At 35.0% G+C, this 13,698-nt stretch overlaps 1 protein-coding gene across 3 annotated transcripts in view; it reads right to left on the reverse strand.

Annotated features, from left to right (window-relative positions):
* Positions 1–13,698, reverse strand: part of Evi5 (ecotropic viral integration site 5) — a 44,629-nt gene that overhangs the window by 3,616 nt on the left and 27,315 nt on the right. For 2 of the 3 annotated variants that reach the window (XM_046636435.2, XM_046636433.2), the window contains 7 exons: positions 8,400–8,636; positions 7,254–7,517; positions 6,868–7,132; positions 6,000–6,362; positions 5,256–5,933; positions 4,642–5,124; positions 3,823–3,921 (listed from right to left, as the gene is read on the reverse strand). In XM_046636435.2, the coding sequence (XP_046492391.1) occupies positions 3,823–3,921; positions 4,642–5,124; positions 5,256–5,933; positions 6,000–6,362; positions 6,868–7,132; positions 7,254–7,517; positions 8,400–8,572 (2,325 nt within the window). In that variant the 5' untranslated portion in view covers positions 8,573–8,636. Of the gene's footprint in view, positions 1–1,852; positions 1,903–3,822; positions 3,922–4,641; positions 5,125–5,255; positions 5,934–5,999; positions 6,363–6,867; positions 7,133–7,253; positions 7,518–8,399; positions 8,637–13,698 lie in introns of all 3 variants that reach the window. The other variant, XM_046636434.2, reaches the window with a different exon arrangement.

Below are 13,698 nucleotides of genomic sequence, written 5' to 3' on the forward strand. Positions count from 1 at the left end.
CTCCATCAATTATTGAAGAGTAACGCTTGAAATCCGTCACTCGGAATTTTTCACTTAATTATATACTTCATTTTCAACACTGATAATGTTTTTTGGTGAGTTAATTTAGACCTATAAGTACTTTTACGTGGCATTCTCAGTCAGTTCAGCCACTATTTTCCAGATTCTTTTAGACGTCGCTCATAATTGGCTACATTTTATTACTACACGCACGTAGTCTCTATCATTTTTTTATTTATTATTCTCATTAATTTTTTGTATGAGATTTTTTCTATTAAATTTGTACAACTTGGATCGGACAGGTTTGGTAAAAAACAGTGGTGAATCTAAACTTTTTTTTTTATTTTAGCAAACTTTTTAATGCAATACATTTCGTATTTTTATTCTGACTGGAAGGGCTATTTTGTTCCTGAAAGGATTGCTTTAAAAATCTAAAAAAGCAATCGCAGAGACTAATTCCAAGTCGTTATAAAATTTAGCCAATTATGAGCGAGATGTGAGAGAGTTTGAAAAAAAAGCGGCCGAACTCTATGTTTTTAAATCTGCAGAGCCAAATTCTTATTATTACTGTTAACAGAAATCACACAAATAAATGCTAAAAAGTGCATATTTAATACAAATCCGGTCTATATAATTTGTGCACATTTATGCATATATGTATATATACAGTAACTTGGCATAATTACGCAATGAGAGATATTTTGTGTATTGGCATCGGACTATTTCTTTGATGCTTACACTAAACGGAAGTACAAAAAATTGGAAAAAGAAAAAAAAAAAAAAAAAAAAATCTATAAACGACACTTCACATCGATATAATGCACATTTAGTTATTCTAGAGTATCTATTTTCATACGTAAATGGTACAACGAGCTAAAATTGTAGTACTTTTTTTCTCGACCTTATAGATTAGACATTCACAATGAAAAGAGTGTAACACATATTATATTGTAACTCTAGAAGCGCACAAACGGATTCATGCAGGAAAATTGTATTCGATAAAAAAAACTGTAGCATGCGTATAATCTGGCAAGTACTCGTAGCCAGAAGACTCTTGAATAAATGAATGTTTAAAGAGTTCTGTACTCTCAACGTTTATTTACATTCGACCAACTTACGACTATCAGTTACATTTGATTTTTGACATTAGAGTAAATGAGTTAGCTGGATAGAAGAGGGACGAACGGTATTTTAGTTATTCATTAGCGTAGGAGGTTTGATCGACGGTAAGTATAGCAAAGAATCGAATAGTAGGTATGATTGGAATAAGTTAGCAAAAATAGGTAGTCTGTACGAGACGATATCGAATCAAAGGAAGAAGAGGATATGCATAAGACGATATAAATTCATCACGAAGGCGATCCAACAATCTGAAACATTGTTCTAATGGAAATAATACCTATTCGACGAAGGAACCTGTGTTGCATTCCATATTACACTTGATTAACAAGATCCTGTGAATTTGGTCCCACACACAATTAGTGATAAATCTGTGCCATACATAAGCTACAATTTATTACTCTTGGCACATTTTTTCACGCTCACCTGCGCTATGCAAATAATGTAAAAAAAAAAAAAAAATAACTAAAAATAAAATAAAATTAAATTGATATGCGAAATAAATATTGAAAGTATCTTAGGTAAAATTAGAAATAGAAAATTCGAAAAAAAAGTAAAGACGATTTTTCAATTCTACTTTCGTGCTTCCGATTGTTTGTCTGGATCGTAATCTACTTTGACGGTGCGAAAGTATTTGACAGTTTTGTTTTCTCACATACGCAAATCGAATTTGCTAACTACAAAAGGCACAATCAACAAAAGAGAGCGTTACAGAGAGATAGATAGGACTTACTCGAGCCAGCGCCAGGGCTCTGTCTCCGGGCTGGTGATTGGCGTAGGAAACTAAGGAGACAGAGACAACATACCAATAGTGGGTTAGTAATAGTTAACCGCCGCCTCATTTGCTCGATAGCTAAGGTTTCTTGGAAAATTTGCTTCGTCGTGTATATTTACAGCTGCGTTCCAATTGTAGTCAGAAGAATTGGGATATTAGTTTCTCTAATCGTTCTATCAATTGCTTTCGAAACAAATTATTGCAATATAAACATCACTTTCCATTTAAAGTGAAAATATATTATAAATATATTTATCTACAGACATGAAATACAATTTATGTATTTCGATTGCTTTCAACGAGGATCTCGTAGGGAATAGCGATGTAACACATATTTCAATACTCGTATGGTTGAATGATATAATTCAAGGTAGTTTGCCGCGCTGGAAAAAAAAAATTTGTATATGCAAATATTTTTCAAATAGAAGATCTGAAGTTCTGTTCAATTTTATTACTTTGTTTCAGTCTCAATTGTAAGGGAATTTCCCTCGCTTGTGATTTACGCATATATAAGTACACGAGTGGCGCAACGAAGCAGCTTATGTTAGCAGTTTATTAAGCATGGTTTTAAACGCCTAAAGTTTCATCAAACTGTCCTTGGATCCCTGAATTTTCGTAGGGTAGCAACAAGTTAGACGAAATAAAATGTTTCAACTTTTTGCGGAAAAAGATTTAGAATTCTCTTTTGATATTCCTCAATGGAATAGAAAAAATGTGTGGTGACTTTTGAACGCACAAATCTGAGATTCGTTATCGTATCATTTCTTTTATGATTTCAAATTATACTTTCATCTAATTCTACGTACGTATTTTCGAAAGCATGAAATACGTGTCAAATTATAGCAATAAAATTTCCTCATTTTTCTAGTTTGCTCAGCTTTTCCGGTTCATCATAAATCTGTTTCACAGATGAAAAACGCGTAACGATTTGAAAGATTTAATTCCTCATATTCAAAATTTAATCAACATTCGTTGAAACACGCAGTTCTGACATCAACAAAAGTTATTACTAACGTTGAATATCGATTGCAGTTTGCAAGAATGAGTTTTTATTGTCAAATAAATTTACGAATTTTTGCATTTTATACAGCATAATCATATAAGTCTACTCTTTCTTCTGTATTAGAATACAAAGTGATAGCATAAATTGTTCTTTGAGGTGAAATGGAAATACCCTGATTGTGAGTAAAAAAAAAGGAAATATCTGACGGTGTAGGGAGAATAATTTCGTAATAGTAATTAATATCCCAACTCAGAAATAAAATAGTCAATTATAGACAAACAACGACGCAGTAATCATGTACAATTTATAAGCATTTTCAAATTTTGCCTGCCACTGCTCCTCTGAATTCCTTGGTTTTACTGGTAATTACAGTTACTGAGGCTGTGGGTATGTTACAGCGGGTCTTAGTCTGAAGCATCAACATCATTAACAAGCATTGCGTGTTCCGTTGCATTGCAGTAAGAAGTGCGATTTATGCTGTATGTAAATTGCACCTGTGCGTGAAGACATGAGAAAATTCAAATGTGGCTCTTTTTATTGCTGTGACATATATATTGCAGCAAAATTTATTGTGTAAAAATTAACAGACATAACACTGGCAGAAAATTTCATTTCAATATCGTATAAAAATTCAACCAAATTAATCATATCGAGAGAGACGAGCAAAACAAGCATAATTGTCAAGTTTTTGGGATTCAATATCAGAGATTATTATTATTCCCGATCCCTGTAATCAATTAGCTCGGCATTAATAATCGGAAGTAACGTCAATATCATACCTCGTATTAAACTGTCACCTCTTACTGCAATACTTGTATTGTATATACAGTACAGTGTTGTTTATTTTGTCTGTTCGCTTTTGGTTATCGTTATATTATTGTCGGAGCAAACGTTATGTTTGTGTAATAACAATTCAAAGACTTACTTCAGCTTTCAAGTCGGCAACTTTATCCTGCAATTCTTTTACTCGTTCGCTATCATCCAGGTTGTTCCTTAGTTCGCCTTCTGCATACATTTCTTCGTTCTGCAAACGAGTGAAAAATTTTTTTTCAACTGAATTTTTGGGCATGCTATTATTACTATTTCGTATATTGATAAAAAAAAAAATTAATAGAAATGTATGGTAAGCATTGGAATATCGGAGTTCAAATTCAATTTGTCATTACACGTTCCATCGTTTCATTTTCAAACTATTACAATACAATTAATTATTCTCTCTTGCTCTCAAAATGCAAATTTCCAATGATTGTTTCAATTTGTTCATACGCTATCATCATTAATTCTACAAATACGTGCATATTTTAATTTTTTTATTTGTCGAACGCAACGTATTTGCGATGACTTATTCTTATCTTAACATTACTGGACTCTGTGACAATCTGTTCATGTCTGAGCACTCTCATAGGTGGCAGCACAATGCGAATATGCTGTACCAACTTGTAGCTTTAGATGATAAGAAAGACGCCTGAGTAACGCTATTAAAGACGTTGTATGGCATATTGGAAACCAGCAGTAGAAAAGGATAAATCATAGAAATAAATGTTTCAAACGAAAAAGTCGTTGGAGTAATTGTTAGGTACATATATACATATATTTTTTTTTACCAAGATGATAAAAGATGATGATAATAGTAATAATAACAACAACAACAACAACAACAACAACAATAATAATAATAATGATAATAATATGTTTTGGTATTGGTAATTAGCTACTGTTACGCGCAAGATTGAAGGTAGCTTACCTTAAGTTCAAGTAAGGATATTTTATGAGTAAGTTCAGCGACTTGCTGAGCATGTTCCGCATCCCTTATCCTCGCCATCATGAATTCATCCTTCATTTTTGATTCTAGATCCGAATACTTGTGTTGTTGTTCCCGAAGTTTCGTTGTGAGGTCTTTTTCTCTTATCAGAGCTTCGTCGAGTTCCTCCCTTAGCTGCTTTCCGCCTTCGTCCTGTCTTCTAAGTTGATTCGTCGCCACCTGTACTTGGGTTTCGAGTTCCATTACTTTCAGTCTGAGTTCTTTAACCTCGGTGAGAGCCTCCATTTCCCGGATTCTTGTCGTCATCAAATCTTCTTCCAGTCTTTGAGTCTCGTGACCTCGGTTTTCCCAGAACAGTAATTTCTTTGGGGTCGAATCCGCTGCCGGAGCAGGTTGAGCCGATCGATGCTCTTGAAGATGCCTCTGCCATGCCGAACTTAATTCCGTTACCCTTTGCCGAAGATCCTGAAAACGTATTGTTATTAATGTTTTTAATAATTGTTGTTAATAATAGCCATATGAGCTTTCTGTTTTTCAACAGTTGCGACGATCGAATTCCTTCCATGCAAACATTACGTACAGACCATGGTACTTACTTTCAGAGATAAATTCGCTTCCGCTTCTCTAAGTTTCACAGCGATCAATTCCTCTTGAAGATGCGCCACAGAATTATCCGGTCTCGACTCTCGTAGTGTTTTTTTGTCCTCCTCTAATTCTTGTATCCTTGCTCTTAGGTCCCTGATCGTAGCGTCATTCTCCGCCTCGTGCAATCTAACTTTGACCAGCTCTTGCTGTAAGCACTGTAACATTTCTTCTTTTTCCGATAACGCTTTTTGCTTAAGCGACATCTCGTCAAGAGACGACTGTTTCGATGTTAAATTCTCTTCCAATAGAATGGAAAGCGACCTTAACTCTTCGTGCGCTATTTCTAACTGATGATTTGTTTCTAGATGGGTATGCTTCAAAGCTGCCAGTTCCCTCTGCACAACGAACGTTGTTTCTTCTTCTTCTGCCCTCGATACTTGACCCCTAACTAATCTGTCGGCAAGTTCAGCCGACTCTGCTTCCAATAGTTCGGTTCTTTGCCTAAGTAGTCTGTTTTCCGCTCTCAGCCTTCTAAGTTCCACCATTTCCTCCTGCTCCTTCATTTTCAACACTGTGTAATCCTTTTCCAACTTCTTCATTCGTTTTTGGTTAATTCTCATCTCGTACGCAAGATTCATCAGTCCGTCAGGATCCGCCTCCGCTCGACCAGGTAATTCTTTCTGGAAAAACTGTAAAGCACAAAATTCACACGTGAGAATTGTTTGAATTCGAATTCGATTATCGATCTGCGTTACCTTCAGCATGCCTTCCATGTCGAGGCTCAGTAAGTCTTCTTTGCCTAAGTGTAGCATAGCCAAGGCGACCTTGAATATGACCTCCATTCCCTCCGAGAGAAACACATCGAAAATACGACAGGCGAGAGGCAGGCTAAGCGCAGTCGTAAAGAGTGTCAAAAACCACGAAGAGGCGTACATCGATGTGTGGAAACCTTGCGCAGTGAAGTGAGCGTGAAGTTCGGGGTGCGTGTCAGCCACAAGATGCTCCAGCTGGTACATGCAGACTCCTAATTCGGCCATACTCGGCTTGAACATGTCTCGAAGCCGATACTCTTGCATCAATGCAACGAGGACGGCGAACGCTTCCTCTTCTGGCATTTGCTGTAATAAGACAGTGTTCACGTTTTAGCGATAAAATGGTAATGACGATGGCAATTGTACGCCAACATTTGAATCTGAAAGCGCATGTGTATCTGCATAAAACGGTGTGATTATTGGATTGAAAATCAACCCATCATTTTTCTTGGCACCAGAAACAAGAGAAAATAAAATAGTTTATTAGATGTACATAATCGGGTCGTCTAGAGTCTATAGCATATCGAATACCCTGATATTTACGGGGTTTTCAGTAGATTGACAAAAAACGAAAGTTTAATTTATATCTTATACATACTTTCTTTTGTACGAATTTCAATTTCCACATACGTATTGCAATACGTACTGAAAATTAGAATATTAGCCTTACGGCTGTAACAAAGAGAAAACTGATAAAAATTCCAAGAACGATGCCGAAAATTCTTGACAATTTCCTGACTTCTCAAGACTACGTCAAATTCAGCTTACATCTGGAATATGAGCGACAAAGGTGAAACTTGCGAACACCCACCTGCATGAGAAGCAAACCAACGATGAAGCCCGAGCCTTGACAGTATCCCACCTCACGATCGTGAAGACTGTAAGCTTTCATTACGTTGAACAGACTTTCCTGTCCCAAGCCATCTTTTTCCTTGAAGAAATCATGCTCAGGATAAGTTCGAGCTATATCTCGTCTGATCACCCTTTCGCAAGCCGACGTAGCTTTGATGTATTCGGCGAACTGTTTTTTCACCGGAGCGTCGTGAGCTCCGCATAATAGCTGCCATACTATCCCTCTATAATACAAGATCGATTGGTCATGAGTCTTGCATACGATCGTCGACGTCTGTTTACAATCCATAGATTGTCATCGTTCAAAGTTTTTTGAGGAATAAATAAACGAAAGAAAGTGCATACCTGAAGTGATGTGGAATGCCTTTGCGCACCAGTTCCTTGACGAACTCCTTCTTCTTTTTACTATAATTCTCCCAGTCGGCGACGATGTGACCCCAAAGTGTCCAGATGTTCTCTTCGCCGTCTGTTGGCGAGTGGCGTCGGGGCGCAGCATCCCCACCACCGCTGCTGCCCCCCGACGCCAAAGAGACCTGCGAAGTGTCCGATCCCTTTCTGCTGTGGTTGCTTTGCAGTGAATTCAACGACTTTGCATCTGACTCTATGAGCCTGAAAAATGTGTGACAAATTATATACTCCGTCAATTATTTTAGTTTGGATAAAAACGAAACGCTTTGATGAAAATCGAAAGGTTTGCGAAATCACATTGTTTCTTTTCGAAAATTCTTTTGTAAATAAATTTTCACAATTCATTTTAATCTTATCACGCCTTTTTCAACAGTATTACCTTCTATGGCATTATTGCCTGGGATGCGTATAACAACGTTCTGAACAGGATCGTTACGTAACAGAAAAACAATAATGCAACTCATAAATTGTAATAGAAATTATTTCACCGCACGGTATGAACAGGAGTATGAATATCGTAATATTATCTGAACTATCCATGTCGAAGCTTTGTCATTCTGTTATAAAGAATTTCATGCGGTTCATCAAAATTCTAGTAGTATTACGTTCGGATTACCTAAAATGTCCAAAACTCCGATGAAAAGAAAAATGCCTACGTTATAGCTTTACTAGATTTCAGCTGACTTAAACAAATTTGCCAAACGATGATAAGAAAAAATTGAAAAATATTTTGTACAATAATTACACAAAACAAGGATACGTGGGTGATTTTGTAACTACGCACTTAGTTGTAAATGCACTAACAAATTATACTTTGAACTTCACATACTGTTATTATTATTTCCTTTTCTTTTTTCAATTGTTAATCCTTTTTAATTTCATTTTTATATTTAACAAACCTACGCACAGCGGTATAATAATTATATAGCTAGGTGTCGTACAATTAGTAGAATGCAATGTATGTTATATCTAGTTCCTAAGAGTTGCGTTTGTATGATCTCGTTTCAATAAACGAACACAAAACAAATAAATAAATTCTCTATATTCGAGGTATCTAGGTTCCACAACGAGGAATCGACGCACCGATTGGCTTCTTCCAGTTTAGCTAGGAGAGCCAGCTCGTCGGTGGATATGTCTTTGACGGAGGATACTGGTGTCGGCTCCTCTTCCACCAGGTCAATCTTTGCTGACGCCGAGTTTTTTCTGTTATTGGGATTAGACTGGGGCAAGGAGGTGCGCAGGCACAGCACGCTCATCACCTGCGGTCCATAACGTGACAGCGATAATCTCCCAACTGCTATTCCGCCACCTTCGTGGGTTCTGAAAGAAAATTCATAACTCTAAGTAAAATGTTTGTATCGGAAGTTTCCTTCGTTGACTGTGTTTATTTATTTTCTTTTTTCTTTTCTTCTATACACTCAATTTTTGTATAACTTTTGCTTCAAAGAAGCTTTTCAATTATTGTCGAATACTTATGAATTCTGATATTGCCTAAAGGCTGGATTATTTTATCTCGAATAATCGATGATAATTCTATCGTCGGGTATTTGAGAAAATTATTCATGGTACAAATTCACATCGATAAGTCATACAGTTTTGGACATAAAATATTTAAACTCGTGAATACGCCGTACATTTTAACTTAGAGTCAATTTTTTATTTATTTATTTTGTTTTTTGTTTTTACGAAGTTCATTGTTACAGTATTTCACTGCAATTTTTTTTTTTTTTTTTTATTTTCTCATGCAAAACCAACATTCGACTAAATTTTCACACTTTCGTCCAAATTGCATAAAAACCAAGTATAAATTTTATTTCTAACGCTTTCTCTGCGTGATTATTAATATATTGCGTACAATAATTTCCTCTATATTGCACACAAAGGTGGCACAATTGAATGCGGATAATTATGCCGAAGTGAAAGATGCTTAATTTTATTTTTTCAAAAATAAAAACCTCGATAATCGTCAAATTTTTGGCTAGACTCAGTTTTATAATAATAGTTATAATTTAATGTAATTATTGTAATAGAATGATACTCACAACAAATCATTCAATTTGTCAAAGTATCTCGAAGCTTTATTCGTTACCCAATATTCAAGGTTTTTGCAAATTATGAGAGTAAATTAAACGTATATAAATCTTTTTCTTCTCTTGTTAAACGAACCTAAGATAATTCTTTGATTCGTTAAGAGTCGGGAAAGATTCTACGAGTGCTTAATTTTTCCCAAACAATATCGCAAAGATATGTCGATTAAGACGGAACAAAATTACCGCAATTATTAAAAGCAAAATCTATCGTATCGACAAGAAAAACTGTAGAACGAGTAAGTTGTTTTTGCTATTTCGGTAATATATGGAAAAAAAAAAAGATTGCAAAGATAAAAAAAATTTTTTAAATAGAAAAGGAGATTCAATATCTTTGCAAGAAATCATTTGTTGTAATAAAAATTTAGGAATTCGATACTCGCGAAAGCGAAACTTCGCCGAGCTCTGACAATGAGGGTTACTATTTGTTAGTTAATTGAGTAGATGATGCAACGGCAATAATATAAGCCAGAGAGAAGAAGCTCCCAGGCTCTCGGCCTTCCTTCTCAAGTTGGATGACCCCGTTTCAAAGAATAAGACGATATACGTACGTACGTATTATACATCGTACGAACACGTGGTTTGTATAATAATAACGTTATATTCATGCAGGGGGAAAGTAAATGGTCGGGAAATGAGAAAAGCTCCTAATATAAGTAAATGATAAAGGCATCAAAAGGGGAATAAGAATAGGTATAAGATTTGGTAGATTTAACAAAGCGAATGGGAAAATATACAGGCCAGACAATTTTTTCTCGCGGTGACAAAGAAAATGACAAACTCACAAAGTGTGAAGGATGTTTGTATTATAATCCTTATATATATATAAGGTATAAAGATAAGTTATCTATGTAAAAAGTCTCAAATTTTTTTATGAGCAGCAAAAGAAAAAAAAAAAAAATCGAACGGATTTCATTGCGGTTGTTTCATTCGAGTAATCCTTTAACGGATATCGTAGGAGGGGAAATTTTCCACGTTGGGAAACTCTACTACGGCTGTTGATTTGATTTTGAAAAAAAATCGAAAAACACTTGACAAGATTTCTGTCGTTCTAAGGAAGGTCCTAAGGCCAGAAATTGATTTAAAAGTTCATTTATATAGTTAGCTGTGAAAATTAGAATTTTTTTAAAAGGTCAGCAGTTGAGAAAAAAAAAAAATTAAAAATAATTTTCATCAACTCCATCTGAGTGTGGCTGTTTAACGATTAAGGTATTTATTTGTTTTATTAGCAAAGACCATTTTTTGAACTTAGTAAATTATTTGCTAAAACAAGTCGACGGCTGATAAACAAGAATCCACGATTTGTCGAATCAACTAATTATTCAGGATAGGAAACACGTACATGTGAAATTAGTCGACAGTTGTAAAACTAAACGAAGCATGTTATTGTAAATCATAACATGTTTTTTTTTTTTTTTTTGCTTTGTGACGAAGGAAATTAATAATAATTCATAAAGTTTTGTTAAGCTACTACACGTGTGTGAAATTTAGCTTCAATATTTATAAATACGTCTAAGATAGTTTAAACCTGCAGACTATCTTGTACCTGATTTTGATATCTTTTTTTCTAATATTTGTTTGCGCATTTTTTCTAAAAAGCTCAGAAATTAATACTAATATCAGTGTTTCCGTAAAAACAAATGATTCGCAAAAACATTGCGCATGTCAGGGAACGATGATTTTTCACAGTGATCTCCGAAGTAATCACTGGATATAATGTTGATAAAAATTAATTCTGATCTGATTACATTGCTAAAAAAAATTCATTATAACAGCGAAAAAGAATACCAAAAGAAATGTGAATGAAGTGCGAAATATCAAAGGTGCAGAGATGTCAGTCGACTTGGAATAGAACGCCCCGTACAGATTAATTTTATCGTTAATCATGCGCGCTTCAGATTTTTGCTATATATACTATGCATAGCGTAAGTATGACGGCGATAAATGATAACGCAACCCTTAATAGACATTAATCTCAAGATACAAGTGCAAGAGTTGAGTGCCGTGCTTTGAGAGTAATGGCCTGTAACTGCAGACGTCCAGACAAACTTGATCGATGATATTCTCGTAAAGATTTTTTACCTTCGCTAAACATAGCGAAGGAGGTATTTTTATGCAAAGAAATCGGATTTGCACACTTACTAGGGAATTGTAGTAAAATAATCGGATTTTCACAGTCACTAGGGAATTATAGTACAATAATTGGATCTGCACAGTCACTAGGCAATTCTAGTGAAATAACCTGATTCGCAAAGTCACTAGGGAAGCCTAGTAGAATAATCAGATTTGCACAGTCACTAGGGAATTTTAGTAAAATAATCTGGTTTGCATAGTTACTAAGGAATTTTAGTAAAATAATCGGATTTGCACAGTCACTAGGGAATTCTAGTAAAAAAAAATCTGAATTGCACAGTCACTAGAGAATTCTAGTAAAATGGGTGTCTAGCAATAGTGGTTAAAAAATTACTAGAATTACAACAAAATTCGGTAGACGTAAGTATTTAGTGTGATTGTAGTTCTGATTATCATCGTGAAGGTAAAATTTTGTGGTTACTGCAGAATTAAATCTGTTTATTTGGTTGACCAGATTATTTCAGTTAAATAAAGCTTTCAAGGTGATTTGTTGTTGCACTATGAAATCAAATTATCGCAATAGTTACAAGCAAAGACGTAGGTATGAGTGGGCATAATGAAAAAGAATATAAAACGTGCAGATTTCCAGTTCACAGCGACGAAACGAATCTTTATTTTGTTCCTAGAACTGTAATATTTTTTGGTTATGGTAAAACTGGAATATAGTTATAAGACCGTATACTAACCACGACTAGAAATTTCACTAGACGAGAGAATGATCATCGCATCAGGGTATAGGGTGATTATTCTGGTTTATAAATGTCAGGGCAAATGGTGAGCTTAATCTGATTTGCCACCCCAGCATGAGTGACCCAGTTGGACGTCCAAATGTTATACGGGGATAGGTACACACATAGTCATCACGAATCAAGAGATAACCGTAAACCCTACCGGCTCCCTGTCAATTAGAGCTAACAAATCGCGTCTCCGTTATCCGACAAAACCTACGATTGGATCGTCGATTTCTCACAATTCCGTATCTGCGTGCTTTAGACATGACAATTTACTCGTCATCTTGTAATTGAGTGAATGCTGTTATCGAACTATACCGACCGAGTAAAATATCGCTCGTTGCAACCACTATTTTTTTTTTATACCCAAAAACAAAACCGCGATTTTAAATAAACATACATTACTGTATATTCAGTTGCTGTATCGTTCTGTTTTATCGACGAATCTAGTGGTCGATAAAGGAAAGGGCAATGTTACCATCTTTCCCAAAATTATCAGAGATTTCGACAATGTCGGTCACGTGTTCTTCAAATTAACTTTCAACTTCTATATTCCGACTGTTCTTCGATTGTTTCAAAACAATATTCATAAACTACGTCGTAAAATGTACAGAAGTTTCAGTATCCGTGATTTCTGCATGGTTTTTGAAACCCATGTTATAATTGGTCGAGAAATTATAGTTTCAGCTACATTTCGAAAGACGATCGCGTTTGGCTTTGGCTGACATAATTGGAACAATACTTGGGAAACAGAGAGAGAATCATGAATTGCAGAAGCACCGTCCGTGGCGAGGTATTTCCTTTTTTTCATTCTAATTACAAAACTACGATTTTACGCAATGTTACCGTAACGGTTCATTTGCAATGGTTCAAGGCTACGTCTTGTAACGAAAATTGCGGAGAAATTTTTCACCGTAAAATCGAAGAGCATTCATATTAGAGGCAAATTTAAGAGACAAATAATTTTGCTTGTGAAGCAAACAAAACAAAAGCTTCTTTCAAAACTTTCAATAATTTCTTTCAAAAGCGTTTTGAAATCTAGAAAGAAAAAAAATTTATAACAAATTAGACCACAGACTGTACATATCCAGCAGTACAAAATGTTTTACAAAATACTTTCGGGCATTGTAAATGTAAATTTAGGCTAGTAAATGTTTTAACCTTAATTAATACCTTCAGAATTCAATTTCCTCTTGAATAAAACAAAAACAAATTTTGATAGTAAAATGGAACCAAAAACGTTGTGTTCCTTCTCAAATTATACATATTTTTCTAAAAAAAATTTTCAATAATTATAAAATTTTTCAATATGCTTGCACGTATTGATTTCCTTCAACACTCATTTTTTAAATTATATTTCTAACAGGGTGGCCACAAATTGTTGTGAAAAAATTGTATGAAATTTCCAGATTTCCCATGACCTAAGACCTA

Source organism: Neodiprion pinetum, chromosome 7 (assembly GCF_021155775.2).
Source record: "Neodiprion pinetum isolate iyNeoPine1 chromosome 7, iyNeoPine1.2, whole genome shotgun sequence".
NCBI classification, from domain to species: domain Eukaryota; kingdom Metazoa; phylum Arthropoda; class Insecta; order Hymenoptera; family Diprionidae; genus Neodiprion; species Neodiprion pinetum.